This window comes from Ambystoma mexicanum, chromosome 4q (genome assembly GCF_040938575.1).
Source record: "Ambystoma mexicanum isolate Mex_15411 chromosome 4q, UKY_AmexF1_1, whole genome shotgun sequence".
Classification (NCBI taxonomy): Eukaryota; Metazoa; Chordata; class Amphibia; order Caudata; family Ambystomatidae; genus Ambystoma; species Ambystoma mexicanum.
Window position 1 is genome coordinate 160,913,074 of NC_090928.1, and position 19,122 is coordinate 160,932,195.

Below are 19,122 nucleotides of genomic sequence, written 5' to 3' on the forward strand. Positions count from 1 at the left end.
TGCATGTATGAGAACGTTAAACTGCACTGGGATGTTATCGTGTGGAGCTACCTCCCAGTTTTCATTTAGTGCACTAAAAAGTTTTTGGGCTGTCCAGCTTTCAAATGGTAGGAGGATGCAAGCATGGTTGAGATCAAATGACCCAAGGCCTAGGTCACACATGAAAAAGTGACACCGTAGAGACTCCAACCTCCGCACTCCTTACTCCCAATTATTTCAATTCTCCAACTGTAAAAAGTTACACAACGGTTCTCCATTCAAAAAATCATAAGGTTGCATTGTAGTTTTCAAAACAGAACATCAATGGCGACACGCGATCTGACCTGTACCAGGTCTTCTTCAGGACTTGGTGTTGTCAAGAAATGGCAATCCATCTACGCGCTCCTTGACCCAACTGATCACTGTTCATCAGAAAGGTTTGAATGAGTCCATCTAGCTGCCAGTGTCAGGCTGTGCCCCCAATAAGCTCAGTTGAGGAATCATCACACAATAGAATGCGCCAATGCTCAGTTTCACGCAAACAGAAACCTGTGACTTGTTACTGAACTTTTTAAAGCAAAACGTGACAATCCCATTTGTGTTTCTGCAGCAGTCCGTTGTGCAAAGAGGGTGTCGGCTTTAATAAACATCGAAACACGGCTGGTTCCGCACTCCACCGGGAACCGCAGCCCAGTGGCGTGAAGAGATGAAAAGAAGAAGGCCAGGTATGAGAATGTGGCTTGTTAGTTTTTTTTACAAACTACACGCTTTGCAGTGACTTGTGGTTTTATAGATTGTCTATATTATATATTTGATGTAACATTTTTGCATTTGTGTATAAATGATTACTATTAAATCACATTATACTGAAAAAGAAACACGTAAATGTGTCTCGGGACTTTTTGACACAGGTTTTGAAACCGTTTCTGGTTTTAAAAAAAATACACAGGGGTGGCAGAGATGGGAGGGCAGTTGCGCTTGCACTTTGGCACCGACAGATTTCTCCACATAAGTCCCCGATTCAGAAAGAAAACTTGCAAAGGAGTGACTGGTTGCGGGAGCAGATGACCAGCAGCCAGGCACTCCATGCACACAGAAGTGTCAGACGTGGTTCTTCCACTTGGCTATGCATTAGATCACTGATCCCATGCAGGTAGGGCCTCCCAAGTGGCGGAGTGCCTTTGCAGTGAATGCCTTAGTTAGAGCCCTGTCACTGCGAATGCAGTTTGCACATTTCCAGCTCTGTTTTGTGTGGAGAAAATAAGTTGTGTGTATGGCATTGCTGCCAATAGTTAGCATTGCGCATTTGGCTGTGGCTGCTCTGTTACAGGGGAGAATAGGCAAGGCACCTGGAAATGAAGGTAGAAACATGCACAATTACAAGTATATCCCACTGTGAATCACGATTGGCTGTCCTCAGAAGTAGCAGCGGTCTGAATGGCGGAGTGGGAGGGCACTGCAAAGCACACATTATCCAATAACAAATACCAGGGTGCAGCATTCGCTAACTCTAGGGCCGCAGGGGAGCCAAGACGGCGTGCCTCAGGGAGAACGCGACTGCACTCCATCCGTATAAGAGGGAGCAGTCAAAAGTGCGGGCCGACAATGGGTCAGGCCTGGTCATAAAAAAATATATACACCAGAAGCATCTATGTGGCAGTGACCACCACCACTCTGACAAAGTTGCCCAGAAGTGAAACTTTTCTCACAGAAGGAATTGACCATGTCAATGTGGATAGAACAGTTAATTGATTAGAAGTAACACTGTTTATTATTGCTGGACCACCTGCTAACGAACTCTGAAGAAAATGACTTAATATCCCATTAACAATGTGTGGACCACCTCTTATTTACACTGTTTGTGGGGAATGGCTGGTCTTGGCATGGTCACCGCTACAGTTACTTGGGAATGCATGCAGGGGCATGCGCATTTGCAAGCGCAATCCCATTGCTCGTCTCCCCAGCATGCTCCTAGCCTCAGTTCTCATGCACACTGGGCCTCATTACGATCATGGCGGTAGCCGTGCCTGTATTGCAGGCACGGCTACTGCCATGCTCGCTACCGGCACTGCCTCCCACGATTAGGCAATAATCGGCCCATTACGAGATGAATGGGCCGGTAATTTCCCATTCACGGGGGGGGCGGTATTGCCGGGCTCCCGATCCCCATTCTGCCCCATAGGGCTTAATGGGGGTGGAGAGCAATGGATGCGGCGGCACCGTTCATAACCGTGCCAGCGGCATTCGAGTTATGCTCGCGGGTGCCGCACAGCTCGCCAGGTAAGATCGGCGGGCTGTCAGGAACCTGCGAGCAGAACTCATAATGCGGCGGCCGGTATGAATGGTGCCGGTGCCTTACCGGCACCATTCATACCATCACTGCCACCCTTATAATGAGGCCCACTGTTTCTGTTTCACATCAGTACATTTGTGTCCACACAGCAGTGTCCACAATTGGCTTTTGTGAATCAACTTGCCCACCAACTGCGGGAATTGACCTGGACACACAGAAGTGGGTGAAACTCTTGTTAACATGCCACAGGTTGCTTTTTGAAGTCCATAGAGAGGACCAAAACAGTGAGTTGTCTGCTTTATTGGACCGCGGGGTGTTAAATGTTTTACCTGGCATCTCCCCAGTCTTACCTGGATCATTAACACCTCCAGAGTCTGGGAACTAATTTTGCTGCTAGACTTCTTCCATTTATTTTTCTCTTTTTAATAGGGCTCGAGAGGTGAACCTGTGTAACGGTTCTTCACAGAACCCGCTCTATAGATTCATTATATGCAGTTGACAGAGATTTCCTCACTCAGATAATAAAAGCAGCAATTTAACCCGGAGAAAAAATAATTACTGCAATTAAATACTAGAAAATCATACCATTGTCGTGTCGTTGACCTCATGAATAACCAGTTATCCTGCCCATCAAAAGCAAAATGGAAGCTGAATTAGATTGCCGCAACTGCCAATCACTAAGGCCAGGAGCTCAGGGTGTCTAGAAAATTCCACTGGGAGACGTCACAAAAAAAAGAGGCTGATTTCAAATTCAAAAGCAGTAACACACGTGCAGCAGTGGCGTCTATTCAAGGGAGTGTTGGAAAATGACACTGTACAGTAATTAGAAGATTAGAGCACTGCCTTCTGCTCCTGCACGTGTGATGAGTCCTAAATAAGACCGTTAATATTCCACTATCTGGTCCAGACAGAGAGGGTATAATTATCCTGATCTGCAAATTGATTTAGTTGATCTGTGCAGTGAATAATAACTTCATCAGGAACAGATCCTGACAACTTTTTTTTCCACTTTGTTTAAGACAAAATGGCTGCCAAGCCACCTCACCGTTCATGTTCTTAAATATGTTCAGGATGGGGAGAATCTGACGGTAGTAGGGCACGAGCGCCTCGCCCACCATGTCTGCGGAAACAACCAGGTGCTGGAGGACTTTCAGGGTCGTGCAGATCACCTGCCGGTTGCGGATGTTCAGCGCGTCTGTGTGAGAAGAGACAGTGAAAGGGGGAGAGAGAAAAGAAAGGGTTAATTTCCACAGGAAAAAGAGAGAGCATACTTTCCAACCCTACAGATTTAGGCAGTAGGCTACTGCTTTTGAAGCAGCCCTACCGCCTACAGATTTCAGTGACCGATCCTACTGCTTTTTACAGTGGCAAGTAATTTGTGTAATTCTAAGGCAGACTGCTTGAGACCAGCCCAGGGCAAAGCATGCAACGCATTAATTAGTCTGTCTATACAGTGGGCTAGTAAGTGATTACTTTGGGCTCAGACCAATCCACTGTCCTGACAGCTGCGCGACTCTCTCCTGCACTCTTGCCGGTACAACCCTTAGGTGAACCAGCAGTGAAAGCAAGTGACAGAGTGTAACACCAGCACACAGCATCTGCCGACAATTTGGTGTCAGCCTTCAGAATTATACATTTTTTACATTTCAACAGCTTTCCGTGTTGTGCCGTTTGTATGTTTTGTACTTTCCTGTGATGTCATTGTTATGGGAATTATTATTTTTAAAACTTGAAAAATCCTACATCTTTTTGGTCACAGAAAGTTGGCAAGTATGAGAGAGGGGACGAAAATATTGCACTGACATTTAATTAAGAGCTGTGGGGGAATGCAATCCGGCCTTTTATTGGCCAGTTTTTAGACCTCAAGAGGTACACTGTTACTACGGTGCTATGACCACAGAGTGTGTGCCGACTCCGCAGCAACTCCTAGAAGGCAGCCCTTTTGTTCCTGGACACAGGCTGCGCCACCGGGCTCGTCCAAAACAAAAGAGCCGCCGTGCTTGCAAGTACCACGGCCGAGACACCCTGTGAAGGCCGGCAACAGATACAGTTCGGACGGCAACAATTGGCCGGTTTGTACGCTCGCAATCACTCGACTCCAACCCGCTGCATTCCTTCCAAATGGCAATTCCTGTTACTCCCGGCGCCGGCACAAAGGCCTGAATGTTTGCGAGCCCCGCATCTGCGGCCTGTCCTGACAAGACAAACATTGTGCAGCCGGGGAGCGTGGATTCTTTGTTGCCCACCAGAGAGTTTTATGCTCGCCCTGCCTCCCGTTTAGGAGGGCCATCGACAACCTCCTTTGTTTTCAACCCTTCGTGGGCTCCCAAAAGCCAGTTCCAACTGATCTGGTATGTTATTGTTTGCTGCACAACGAAAGCTTGTTGACAAGTCAAAATGCGTGATGTCATTCAATCTATAAATAACACAAAAACAAATACTCATTTTTAATAACTTCCTCCCCTATCCAGGCCAAAGATTAGGAACAAATCAATCCCCCTTTTAGTGAACTTGTTCGTACAAAAAAATAAAATATAACTGTAGTTCACGAAATACACATGATGCATAGTTACACTCCCACTCTTCCTCCCCTTTTCCATTTAATTTCTAAAGAGACCACTCTCCCATCCAGGCAGACTATGACATGCACCGGTCATTATCAGGCAAGGACCTCTGTTTGCGTCTAGTTTCTGGGGAACCACCAACCAAATTCTCACTCCCCGCACAGGCCATGCTACCCAAGTACCTCCTGTGAGGGCCTGAACAAGGGATGTGTGCCAACGAGGCCCTGATTTTCACTTTAGCACAGAAGATAAAAGCTTTGCATAATGTGGCACTCAGGAAAAGAGGACCTTCACCTGAATTTTAATATAGTGCGTGCACTGAGTTCCAAACCAAAGAGCCCGGTTCACGCAGTACAAAGGGCTGGAGGTGGCGTATTCATTTGCCTGGTAACAACTTTAGGGCATCATGGCGACCGGGAAGCTCGAACAGTTTACGCAAAAGCGAGTTTTACACTCAAAGTATGTTCTGCACTGCCTTTTTAGGGCATCAGTGCACCACCAAACAGGAGATGCTTAGGCATCCGCCATGCTTTCTTCACCCCCTACTCACTGCTTCATGGCTGTATCCAAAGCTGCAGTATTTCGACCCTGCGGTTATATTGGAAACTGTTTGAACCATCTGTATGCCTGCTATTGATTATTATACAACCCCTTTAACTCTGAGTTATAAGCACGGAAAATAACATTTTTCAAGATCCCCGAACTCGAGGCCTAGAGGGTCAAGTGCAGCAATGGGGACACTGTTGGCAGTTGGCACATGATCCTCACAGCACCCCGACCATAGTCACTTTATTGCAGCTGCAATGGGGATTACAGTCAGGGCCGTCACGAGGGGGGTGCAGGGGGGGGCAAACTGCCCCGGGCCTCGCGCTTGCTGGGGGCCTCGCGGCCCCCTCTCCGGAGTGGAAGGCAGCACAGTCTCCCGTGTCCTTTATTCACACGGTTGACTGTGTTGCCCCTGCAATGATTTTGCTGTTTCTTGTGAAGCCGTTTGGCTCCGCAACAAACAGCAAAATAATGGGAGACAGCAGGGCTCAGAAGTGAGCTCTGCTGCCTCCCGTCATTCAGCTGAAAACGTGGACACGCTGACTGACAAGAGAGGACTCCTCTCCTGTCAGTCAGTGTGTTCACGTTGCTCAGCGTGACCACACTGACTGACAGGAGAGGACTCCTCTCCTTTCAGTCAGTGTGTTCACGTTGCTCAACATGACCACGCTGTCAGGAGAGGAGTTCTCTCTTGTCAGTCAGTGTGTTCATGTTGTCAGTGTGACCACGCTGACTGATGGGAGAGGAGTTCTCTCTTGTCAGTCAGTGTGTCCACGTTGCTCAGCGTGACCACGCTGACTGACAGGAGAGGACTCCTCTCCTTTCAGTCAGTGTGTTCACGTTGCTCAACATGACCACGCTGTCAGGAGAGGAGTTCTCTCTTGTCAGTCAGTGTGTTCATGTTGTCAGTGTGACCATGCTGACTGACAGGAGAGGAGTTCTCTCTTGTCAGTCAGTGTGTTATGTTGTCAGTGTGACCACACTGACTGATGGGAGAGGAGTTCTCTCTTGTCAGTCAGTGTGTTCACGTTGCTCAACATGACCACGCTGACTGACAGGAGAGGAGTTCTCTCTTGTCAGTCAGTTTGTTCATGTTGTCAGTGTGACAACGCTGACTGATGGGAGAGGAGTTCTCTCTTGTCAGTGTGTTCATGTTGTCAGTGTGACCACGCTGACTGACCGGAGAGGAGTTCTCTCTTGTCAGTCAGTGTGTTCACGTTGCTCAACATGACCACGCTGACTGACAGGAGAGGAGTTCTCTCTTGTCAGTCAGTTTGTTCATGTTGTCAGTGTGACAACGCTGACTGATGGGAGAGGAGTTCTCTCTTGTCAGTGTGTTCATGTTGTCAGTGTGACCACGCTGACTGACCGGAGAGGAGTTCTCCTGTCAGTCAGTGTGTTCATGTTGATTAGAGAGGACTCCTCGCTTGTCAGTCAGTGTGTTCACATTGCTCAGCGTGACCACGCTGACTGATGGGAGAGGAGTTCTCTCTTGTCAGGCAGCATGTCTACGTGGCGGCTGCGTGGATGCTTTTTAAGGGTGCATGGAGGTAAGGTAAGTGTTTTTTATTTTAAATTAAAAGTGTATATGTGTATTTAAATTAGTATGTATATGTGTATGTATGTATGAATGCATGCGTGCATGTTGATGTTTGTGTCAATGCTGTGTTTGGTTTTATGTATACGTGCATCTATGGAGTTGTGTAACTGGTGGCTGAATGCATGGGTGAAAGTGTTTTTTGAGTGTGTGTGTTCAGCACCACCCCTAAATGTAGCCACCCTGGGGGCCACTTCATTAAGGGGTGGGTTCATGGCATCAGAGGTGCACCTAGGCTAAAATGTCAGGGGGAAAGGGGACTAATACTTCAAATGTTGGGAGAGGTGCTAACATCAGTAGCTGTGAGGAAGGGGCAAACTTCCTTGTGTGGGGGCACCTAAAATCTTTCCACTTTTCGAATGAGACTATTCTGGTGAAGCTTCAATGTTACAAGCAGCTACCTCTTGCCTTCATTTCTGAAACATCACACTTAAGGACTGCTGTGAGAATGAGATGTCTCATGTCACCACTTCCCCTCTAATCACTCCTCTAGCGTGCAAGTGCTAACCCCACATCACAATTTCATTTACCTAAAATGTATGGATATGAATGCAGGTGCTAACAGTGAAATGACTTCTCATGGCCATGCTAATCCCTATGGCATTCTCACCCAGTCCCTGTCCTCCCCACCCAAAACAACTCCTCACTGGAACTCTTTGGGCTAGCTTTAAACATGGCTAGCCATCAATCTTTGCCCTCAATGTGCCTGCAAGTGTTTCCTCAAAGGAGTCTTCTAAGAGTTCATGACTTCATTGGAGTTGTAAACACGTACCTGGTGTAATAAAAATGTCTTAATCAGGTCTGCCTTTGGCCACTCAATTTAAAAACACCCTGCATGTCTTTCGCTGAAATTCTTTTAAAAATAAGCATTGGCAAAGCCAACAGTTTTGGCTTGTGTATAAGTATTAGGCATTTACGAGGCACTGCTATAAGCTGCTCAGGTACTCAAACCATTTTGCACTGGCACTATCAATGGCCAGCTAATACCAATACAGAAGTGCCTTTCCCATGCCTACACGAATGCCCAAACTGTTAGCATTGCCAGTGCTCTTTTTGCTTTACCCTTGATGCACAGGACTATGCATCAAGGTTAAAGCAAACATACTATTTGGCTAAATTGGCCCACTTTGAATGTAGGCCAATCTAGCCAGTAATAACACTTATGGTACACAGTCAGCCTGGATATACTTTCTGTGGCATGGCATTTTTACTGGTTGGGAATCCGTACATGGTAATAATGGCAAATATTGATGCAGCCTGCTTCAACATAATTAGAACAACCAGCATGAATATATGTTTATACTAGCATATCCCATGTGGAAAGGCAGCATGAAATGTACTGGAAAATGATCCTATGCACAATTTGTGATTTGCAACTATTGGGAATTTCCATGTGCTTCCATACAAAACCAATTGCAAACTGTGTGGATTTCTACCCATTTTTTTCAAAGAAAGTGCTGTAAAATGCATACTTTTAACCCAATGTTTCAAACATTTTCTTGGGAGTGAGAAGCCCCCCCCTCCCCCAGCCACCCTTGTTTGGTTTGGGCTCCCTCACTGTGCTCCGTTGATCCTGACTAATTGGAACAAACATTTAAGCCTCTTAAGTTCAGAAATGTACCAGCCTCCACTGTACATCATTAGTCACTGTGTATGATGTGTGTTTTAATGCGCAAACAGGGGCAGGGTGCTCCTTAATGATATGATATGGCATTTATAACGTGCCTGTACGCAAGTGTTTCTAGGCGCAACAAGGCAAGGAGAGAGAAACAAAAGAGTAGAACAAAACACAGATCTTACTAGGCCTTGTGTCATTCAGATCGTGGAAGAGCAAGGAATGGGGAGGGGAGAAGTGCCGAGGGTGCGGTAGGATGCAGAAGTGCAGGAACAAAGGAGAAACAAGAGTGCAGCCAACTGGTGGCAAGTGTGAGTACTCATAAGTGCAGCCAACGGGTGGACAATACGAGCAAGAGCGGGGACTGTAGGGTTACAGATACAGACCACTAGTGCAGGGGAGCCAAGAGGCAGTGCGGGATTGCAACAGGACGGACAGGCAGGGACCTGGGACCGAATTCAGAGCTTGACCAGGTGACCAGTGCATGGATCAGGCAGGTGATCAGCAAGGGAGAGGAAGAGAGAAGGCAGAAGCAAATAAACAGGTCTTGAGGTGCTTCCGGAACCGGAGATGGTGCTCCTCAAGTTTCAGCAAGGCAGGGAGGCTGTTTCCGGAGGGAGGCCCCAGCCGAAGAAAGAGATCTGCCCTCAACTCTTTGCTTGGAAAATTGATTGACTCTCAGAGAATTGGAGGTGGCGCAGTGGAGAGCTCATGCCATCTTATATATATTTATTCATATGATAAAAAAGTTAGTCTGGCATGAACCTTTCTTCAGTAGAGAAAGTAGTAATAAACCATATTTGGGATCCTGCACACAAACTCAAGGGTAGATTTCTCAAGTCTCCTGTGTGCGGATATGCCGCCGCTGGCCGAGTGCAAAAAACTGTAAGGGGGCCTCACCAAATGTTTTGCCCCGGGCCTCACCACATCTTCTGACAGCCCTGATTACAGTTACTGCAGTGATGGTTAATCTCTATTCGTGCAACACTGAGACACCACCCACATTGGTGCTCAATTTGGAGAAGAGAGCAACAACAGAAGAAGGACAAAGTGAGTTTGGCACACATTTATTTATTTATTGTTTATTATATAGTACGTATACACAGATGAAGTGCTTCAAAGCGGGAAAGTAATAAGGGAATAAGGTAATCATTCTTAGGCCTTGAAGATTCCGAATGATCTAAACAGAAAAAGTAGCATACTATGCCTGACGGCATTTCTCCTAGTGCAAGTGCATGAAGTGTTAGAGTTGAGACCAAGCTCGGGAGGGGGAGATGGAAAACGGTGGGGCAGGGGAGAGGGTGACAGGACAGATAAACTAACTGCTCCTAGTGCATTTATGTCATGCATACGTACAGACAGAGGTGCAGAGATGGGGGCTGGGGGAACAAAGAGTCCGGTCCAGCAGGGCCCTGGGTTAAGTGCAGAGAGGTTGCCCCGCTCAAGGAGTGTAAGCTGAAAGTGCAGTGATGTTGAACAAAGTGCAGCCTCTGAAGATCACCACCTTTGTTAAAGAGCCACCAAAAGCTCTGGGACAGTTTCTTGAAAAGTAAAACTTCTGTATGTGAACAAAATCTTGAGCGCATGCCAAAGCAATATGCAGCAGCCCCACACCTAGATAAAAGGTGCAGGGATGTAAAACATTCTTCCTGTGAAAAAAGATTTTGAACAATTGAAAATGCAAATCTTGTACCAACTTTACAAAACCACTCTGCTCAGTTTTCAGATTCTACATGTTAACACCTTCTAAAATAAAATAACATGTCACATGAGAGCATTGCAGATATCCAAGATGAACATCTTTGATAGTAGCAGTGAAAATTCACCTGCCTCCAATATCAATTCAGTGTCAATGTTTCAGACGCAGAAGAGGGTGGTTCTCGGGAAGGAGTCTTGTGAAACCTTGTCGCAGGATGCAGAGAGAACACATAAGTGCAAGGCGAATAAGGCCTTGCAAGGGCTGTAGGTGGGAACGCTGTCACTTTCAGGGGCTACATATTCTCTGATGGTCAGGAACACAGAATAAACCAAACCCTTGAAGGCGTCTAACTGAATTCCTAAACCCCTACTGATAGGTTGAGAAGAACAAATTACACACCTCTAGTAATGTTTTTTCTGATGGATATTTCTATCACCAATTTCTCATCTTAGAAATAATTCTGCAGCAGCAGCAAACGTCCGATTACCTCCAGGTGGCATGGTGCGGCTTTGACGTCGAGACCCCTTGACAGTCCACAGCATTTGGGACTGGTCCTGATGTCGACATCACTTCAAACAGCCATCACCATGCCTGTGGCCTCAGTTTTCCAATGTTTTCCCTGTGCTCCCCTGCGTTGGGGAATTGTGTTCCATACTTCTTAAAAACACAGATTAAAATAGTAATCACCATGGACAGCATGGCAGTGAAGGAGAAACTTTAAAAAAAACAATGCAGCACCTTTTCAGGGGCAGGATGGGAGGACTTTGAGGAATCCATGGGAGGAATAGCCATCAGAAAGAAGAGTCCTAGCGGTTAGTAATTTGTTCTTCTAATGAATTATGTTCTCCCACGGATGCCACATCTGAGATAGACTCCCATCATAGAAGTACTTGTGTAAGGTTGGTTAAGAACCGCTGATAACACCAACACAAAACAAATACATTTAAAAAATAGCAGTACTTCCTTCCTTGAAGGAGGGAAAGAGCAACTCCCTTTGTAGTCCCATTATAGAGCATTTTGCAAGAATGCACTGCTGAATCAGGTATCCTGCCCATCTAATGCATCAAGGCAGTAGTGCAAAGCCAACGTGTGTAAAACATTAGCATGTTGCTGCATATGCCTGGAGCCAAAACTCCCCTTTGCTTTGCGAACCAAACAGCGACTCCTATAGTGGAACGCATCCTCAGTCCTTCTGGGACGGTCTTGCCTGCTATATTGTAGCATTCAGAAATGGCCAACACTATCCATTTTGGTACGGCTTGTTTGGTTACTGATTTTCCCATCTTGGGGCCAACAAACGACAAATATTCTGTCCTCTGTCCTTAAGTAGCTTGTTCTTGCTGTATAAAATGTAAAGCCCTTTTCGGGTCCAATCTATGCAATCTCTCGTCTTCCTTTGACGAGTGAGGAGGGTGGTAAAAATCTGCCAAGTGAACCTTCTGAGTCAAGTGAAAATGAGACACCATCTTGGGAAGGAAGGATGGGCGAACAAGTAAGAGCCTTGTTCTGTGTATGTTTTAATAATGTACAGCACTGGTAGATAGTCTTTGGCCGTAGCCACCTGAAACACTTGCTAAGCTAGGTGCAATAGGAACGAGCACTGCAGCGATATCTCATGGCAGAGGTTCTAAATCCTTAGCTCTGTGCCAGCTGCAACCTTTCTTCCATTAGCATCAGTAACAAGCCTTTATTTCTGGTCTTCTGGCTGAGATCAACACCTCCATGATGTCTTTCGGGAGGTCCCAATGAATGTACCTCATCCTTTCAATAGCCTTGCATGGTGAATCAGAGTGCTGATGTACAGCTGAAGAAACAGAGCCGCTTCTTGCGAGAGAATGTCTACTCTCTTTGGAAGATAGTCGGGAGCAAGTCCTGATGGTCGAGGTACCCTGTTCTCCTGGCCTAGTCCGTAGCCATTGTTGATGCTCGATACAAACAGATCTTCTTGAGGGATTCTCCAAAGGGTGAAGATGTCTGGAAAGACTTCCTGGTGCAGTTCCCATTCATGGGAGACAAAGCCGTTACTGCTCAGGATGTCCACTGTCGTGTTCTCATTCCCAGCAAGTTCAATCACTGAGAAGGAGTTGTATCTTTGTAACGCCAAAACCAGAGCTGCATTGCCTCCCTGCACAGGTTCCATGTGATAATTCCCCTGCAAAAATGTCGTCTGACAAAAAAAGTCACCAAAAAATGGCAGTGGTTTGCAGGGACATTCAACATGAAGGTGACAACCCTGCAACCCCCAATTTCTTTTATTTTTTCAAGTGGAGTGGCGGCATTGGGGTGTACATCCACTCCCCTTGAAAAAATAAAAGAACGTGTTCATCATATAAAGTCACCACAGCCTTTTCCCGGCGACCATATGGGGATAATATTAGTGGATACAGCCCTGCTCTCCCTTTCTTGTTAAGTTAGTGCATGGCCACTGTGTTGTCTGTCATGTTCAGGACTGTCATTTCCCTGTATCAAGTGCAAAAAGGCCATCAGTGCCAGTCTCATTCACCTCAACTCCAAAAGGTTTATGTGGATTTTTGCTTCCACTGGGGACCACAGTCCAGTCACTTTGAACTCATTCAGGTGCACACACTAGCCCTTTAGCGAAGCATCTGTCACTATCATCACTTCTGGCCAAGGTGCCGACAAGGTTCTCTTGACAAAGTTCTCCTTGCAGCTATGATGTGCTCTTATGTTCTCTTGGATTCTTAAAGTTAGCTTGAAGATTGTGCTACCATTGTACCATTTATTGCAAATGCATTGGATTGCATACACTGCAAATTTGTTGTTGCAGTTTATGAAACTATTGATGGTATATTTTTTGCCATAATGAAAATGTCTCTTTATTTTTGTCCATCATCAATTGGCCAGTGACGTAGGTTCCACAGAATTATATTCCTGCACATCCTAATGAACATTTTATTTATTTCATTTGGATTTTTGTTCAGTGCTGGCCCTGCCCAGAGGGTATAGGGGCTACATACAAGGTTACAAGATTAAAAGGGTGGGAGGTGAACCAGAAGTTATAAAATGTTTTCAGGATAGGACAACGTTTAGGAAAGACAATACTTAAATACACCCACACTTTGTGGGTTGTCTTTGTCTTTGAGAAGACATTTCAGAAGAGGAGGAAAGGGAAGGGTTCCTTAAAAGTGTTGCAGATGGTAAGAAGTCAATGGGTCAGGCCTTGCAATCTGGTAATGATACGTCACATTGCCTGGGTAAAGCAATAGTCACCAGCTCAGTGGGAAAGTGATTTTTGTGGCTCATAGAATCAGGTTACGCACCAGATGATCAAGCTAGACTTTGTCTTTTGACGGCCTTAGTCTTTTTGGATCCAAAGCAGAAGGCAGTCTTGAAAAGCTACAGGCTTTGTAGACAGCAGTGATATCCCTAGGAGCTGCAGTCTGCCAACAAACCACACAACCAGAACCCCTGTCATGGATAACAAGGCTTTGTCACTACTATAGCTCCTGTGGCCAAAAAGGAAGAGGTCAGCTTTCCGCAAGATGAGTAAAATTGGACAGACATTCTAAAGGTGGGTGGGGGGCAATATGCAGCACACCTCTCCCACGTCTGTACCATCCTGTTCAGGAGTAGCACCAAAACCTCTCGAAATATCCTTCACACACAACTTCAGTGGGAGGTTGTCTGGCACACATTGCTACGGATGCCCGGGTAAGACAGGTAGTCTCACAAGGGTACTGCCTCGCTTTATCAGACACCGCCTACCAGCCCACATCTCTTCCTGAGACTCCAACCTTTGGACCTGCTGCTCCAGACTGAGATTAATTCCCTGCTAGAGGAATGTACATTAGTCAGTGCCTCTAGCAGACAGAGACTAGGGTTGGTATTCTTACTACTTATTAGTACCAAAGGAGGACAGAGGACAGCAAACCATCTTGGACTTGAGGCATTTGAACAAGTAACTCAGCGAAGCCAAATTTAAGGTGGTAACACTTATGCAGATCCTTTAGGCCTTAGAGCTTCCCGATTGGTTGTTGTCATTGGATCTTCAGGATGCTTACGTCCATGTGGTAATACACCCTAACCACAGGAAGTACCTGGTGGCAGTCAGTCTAAGAAGGGATGGAATCCATGTCTTCCCTTACTTGGATGAAAATAAGGACCCACTCGCAGGAACAAGCCCAGGATCACTGAGATCACCTCTGCTGCTTCAAACACAAACTAGGCTTCTCCCTCAAAATCAAGAGTTCCAAATGACACCTTTTCAAATGCTCCAGTCTATCAGCAGCAGTCCTGAATTCTTCCTTGGGGAACATCCAGCAGACGGTCACTGCATTCCAAAACACCCTCACTCTATCGGTCCAGGATTTTTTATGGATGCTGGAGTCTCATGGCATCCTGTATTTTATTGATGCCAGAGGCCAGACTGAGCATGAGGTCACTTTAGTGGGCTCTCATATCAGTGATCACAATTCTTTGCAACATGATCAAGCTTCTACAAGTCGCAACCAGGGTCTTCCAGGACCTCCTGTGGTAATATTTGCTGTAGTGACAGCTGAATTCTGCCCTGTGCTGGCTCAGGTCAGTAATGATGTCACAGCTAGCATGTAATAAGAACATTATTGACAGGCTTTTATAAAGGTATAACATTCTGCCATGTATTATGTATTTCATTATTTATGATATGGGACCTTGGTAACACCAATTATAGGTGACCTCCAGTCTTTGCCTGTGATCACTTGTGCGTCCTAATTTACATATAATTACTGGAGATGGCAATAATTGCAGGCATACGGAACACAGAGGATTCCCACTGAAAGTGTCAGATGAGGGAGAGTTCTACCCAAAGTAACAGAGCCTGGGCATATACTGCAAAGACACATTAGGGATTACCTAGCTGGAATTCCCCAAGAGATTTCCTATGAGGTTCTTGTTCGAAGAGACAGCTGCTGTCAGTGACTTGACAGGAACTTAATCTTGGAGTACTGCTTCCCTTGGCTAGCTAACTCATCTTTTATTTCCTGAATCTTTTGAAGGAGCTCAGCTCTGGAGACATCAGGTAAATGGTGGTTTTAGTGAATTTAATTTGCCAATCGGTCAGGGTATGTCAATGTTTTTTCTGGTGCAGGGTACAACCTTTATGGATAGATTGGCCAGGAGTCATGACAAGTACTTTTTGCTCTGAAGAATTCACAACCAGCATGCCACTGAAAGGTCTTGCAATACAGGGATATAATATCAGGTGTACACCTTGATTTCATACCTCGTAATTATAGAGTTCCACCCCACAATTCCACGGTCAAAGAACAGGCTGTTTTATCAAATGTCAAATTTATTTCAAAAAGGAAATCAGAAGTGAATTTACAGCAACGGTGGTCCCCAACTTTATGCAGGGTAAGTCATCACAATGTTATACATCACAGACATCTGGTCTACAAAAAGGACATTTTCTAAATAACACTAGGGCTTCTAGTTGTATTTCTACTGCTTGTCGGCCTTTATCACAAACTTCTTTACTTCACAAAAATGTCTCAAATTCCACAAAGTCTCATTTACAAATGATTCAAAGACCTGTATTTTCGCCAATAACACTAGCAATTTATATACTCAGAGATCGGTTGCATGTCTCCCCCGTCTCACATAAACATGGTGCTTGTGGCTACCTACATGTCTGTGCAATTTACATTATGCTTATAATAACTTGGATTGGCAGATTTTGGTTTAGGGAAGTAATGTTTCCAATTTAGAATGCACAGACTATTTTTACTCATGCACCCAACCTGAGAAAATGATTGTATTGAACTCAAATACCCCTCCCCTTTCACATCACATTTGAACCCCACTGTCCTAATTTCAGAATGAGGGGTTGTATGGGAGTTACATTTGTACTATTTGTATGGGAAGAGAAATTACTTCTTTAAACTTGCTCTCATATTCTAATTTAGTTTAACTACAGTCTTCAAAGAACATATTATCAAAACGATCCTCATTAGCTCATTGTACAGCATGCTTTCGAGTCGTGGTCTAATGTTAACATCTGTGAAAACACTTTTTGATACTTTTTAAATATCCCTTATTAAATGCCACACTGTCAGTTCTAGGAACCATTCCTATTTTGCACAGCACTCGCATCACAGTTTATAAGCAAAAAGCATTTTAGTATTAATTTACATGTAATCTCCCTGAGCTTCAAATACAATGGAAAAATCAGTATTGATCTCACTGTTACTAACTACAATACCCTATTCTCTTTCTTATTAATACCTTTCATCAGCCTTTGCGCCCACTGTGTACAAGTGCCATGTTTTTTACAGGCAGTCAAATCTGAGTAGATTTTCAATCTGATGGGAAACACTGGTACATTTCATATAAAATACCAAGATTATTCTATTTGGAATGAGCACCCACTAGTGTCACAACCACCACCCCCAAATCTATTGTACTAGGGCAATATTGCTTTGAGACTTATCTATTGTTTCAGGAGTTTTTATACTCACTGTAATCTTTATTTTAAAGGCACCAAGTCAAAAAGTGGACTCCTGAGTTTCCTCCTAGTCAGGTTGTCATCACTCTTGGAAATCAAGTCTACTCCAGGTAAAGTTGGTTCAGGCTCCCCCATAGGCAAGGCTCAATTTCCCAGAGGTTATCCAGATTCAACACTCATCAAATGGGGAAAGGTGTTCTTCCAGAGTCAGAAGCCCCTTCTCTGTGCTCACATGGTCTTACAAAATCCAGAATTCCCATGGTTATGTCATACGTATGTCACAATAGGTAATTTTATATGATTGGACAAACTCTTCCATTAGCTTACCTCATAGTGAGGCACTCTCATTGAATACACATCCCCATTCTTCATTAGATGATTATTATTTCTGGTCAGAATATGGTGGAGCCAAAACCACTCCTAATCATTTTGACAATGTTGGTTTTCTTACAAAATTTATTAGAGTAACATGCAAACTCAATGAAACCAAGATGCACACTTATAAATGCAACACTATTTGGCATATTGCTTCATAAATCAAAGACTTGTTCTTATTTTATTGACTATTAAAATGGAAGGCAAGGCACATTTGGTGTCAAAACAAAGAGGAGACTCTTACATTTGCAATGGATCCAGCCCTATATTTTGCAAGTCATATCCTTTAAAAGTTATAAATGACATTCACATACAGGGAAAATGTAAAATATGTGCCGTTTTAAATCCAATGTATACATGCATCGACTTGCCCTGTTTTTCCACATTGGATACTGTGCTGAGCACAATAACAAATGTGAAATTCTTCAGTGGCCTCTCTGCAAAGCCATTAATCCCTGATTGATGGAACACTTTTGACAGGCCGATTGTTCTGCTTTCATTAATCTCATCAAATAGCTACTTTATATGAGATCAGGGTCAATTGTTTGCCAACTACTGCACCACTCATTTGCCTTTGAGCATGGGCATAAAATAGCATAGTATCCAACCATCTGAAAAATCCAGATCCCAATCTCAAAGGGGGCAGAACATACTTTTTATATGAAAATCTGCTGAAAAACATCAAGAGGTGGGAATGATTTTGCTCAGAGTTGAAATGCGGGTTACCTTTAAGTCAGCACAATCTCAACTGAATAGAAAACAGTGTTATCCAAACCAATAGAACTTTATAATAGTACATTTTCTACATTTAATATTATTTCATACGACTTAAAAGAAATACATTCCAAGATTAAATACACTTGTCAAATATCTGTGCTTCATTTCAAAGCATATAACAATTTAGATTAGAAAATCGGAGGTAAAGTCATTGGCTGGTGTAGTCTTTAAACAAGATGTTTTGGTAATACAAACAAGTCTCTCTTTATAAGCTTGGCAATTTTGTCCACGTAACGGAACATAGGATGCCGATTCTTTGGCTTCCTTGCATTTTTTGCATATGCAGTTCCATACATGTTTATGGATTCTGGTGAAACCTGCATCCTAGGTTGCATAGTTTGTTTCAGGTGTGCAGATGGCTATCTGCATCCCACAGGTGCACCCTTGACATGGCAGTAAATGATGGACATGGTTAATAACATTTTCAATTTTTCTGGCAACCCTTTCATGAAAACTTGAAATATACTCCATTGGTCTTTAACTGTTTCAGCACAAAACCATCCATCTCACACCTAAAAGAAGCAGAGCAGTTCACAGTTTTTTGGCATTAGTTTGTCTTAGAGAAATAGTCTTGGGTTTCATTTACTCCAACATGACAAACACCTCAGAAAAGTGACACTAATATTTCATGTGTAGGGTGGTTCAATGTTATGCATATTCATTTAATCTGTCTGAATTGTATCTAAAGAGGAAACCACGATTCCTATCAGTCACAGTGCTGAAAGACTGGAAGGACTTTCAGTCATTTAAAAGAAACATCTTCCAGCATGAGTGTATGATATTTTGTTTAGCAGAAACTATTATTTCAAGCGCCTGTTATAAAGGTGGGGCATTGACTTGAGCCATTTCCTGAAAGAGATAAGAGGCACAATATCCTGCTGATGGGGACCCTGGTTTATTATTAAAAGCCAACAAATTGTTTCATAATTCCAGAGTGCATCAAACAATACACACTTTCTTGAAAAGTTATATCCTGTGCACAGAGGTTTTGAATTTTACAAGCACTGTTGTTTCTGTTGCCACCAAGCCACATACCAATTCACCATAGTGATTTCACTTCTCATGGATGTCATAACAGGCTTCCTCTGTAAGAAATAAGAAACCATGCATCAATGAAATAAGTAAAGAGGGAATGGGAGACTTTTGTGGGCACAGAATAATGTTTAAGCCCATCAGAAACAAACAAACATGCCTTGCAACACAGTCACTGCCACACACTGGTGACCTCTCGC

At 44.2% G+C, this 19,122-nt stretch overlaps 1 protein-coding gene across 3 annotated transcripts in view; it reads right to left on the reverse strand.

The window, feature by feature from the left end:
• PACRG (parkin coregulated) overlaps nt 1–19,122 on the reverse strand; it is a 1,057,472-nt gene that overhangs the window by 283,242 nt on the left and 755,108 nt on the right. For all 3 annotated transcript variants that reach the window (XM_069607688.1, XM_069607689.1, XM_069607690.1), the window contains exon 4: nt 3,318–3,467. In XM_069607688.1, coding sequence (XP_069463789.1) covers nt 3,318–3,467 — 150 coding nt within the window. The remainder of the gene's footprint in view (nt 1–3,317; nt 3,468–19,122) is intronic.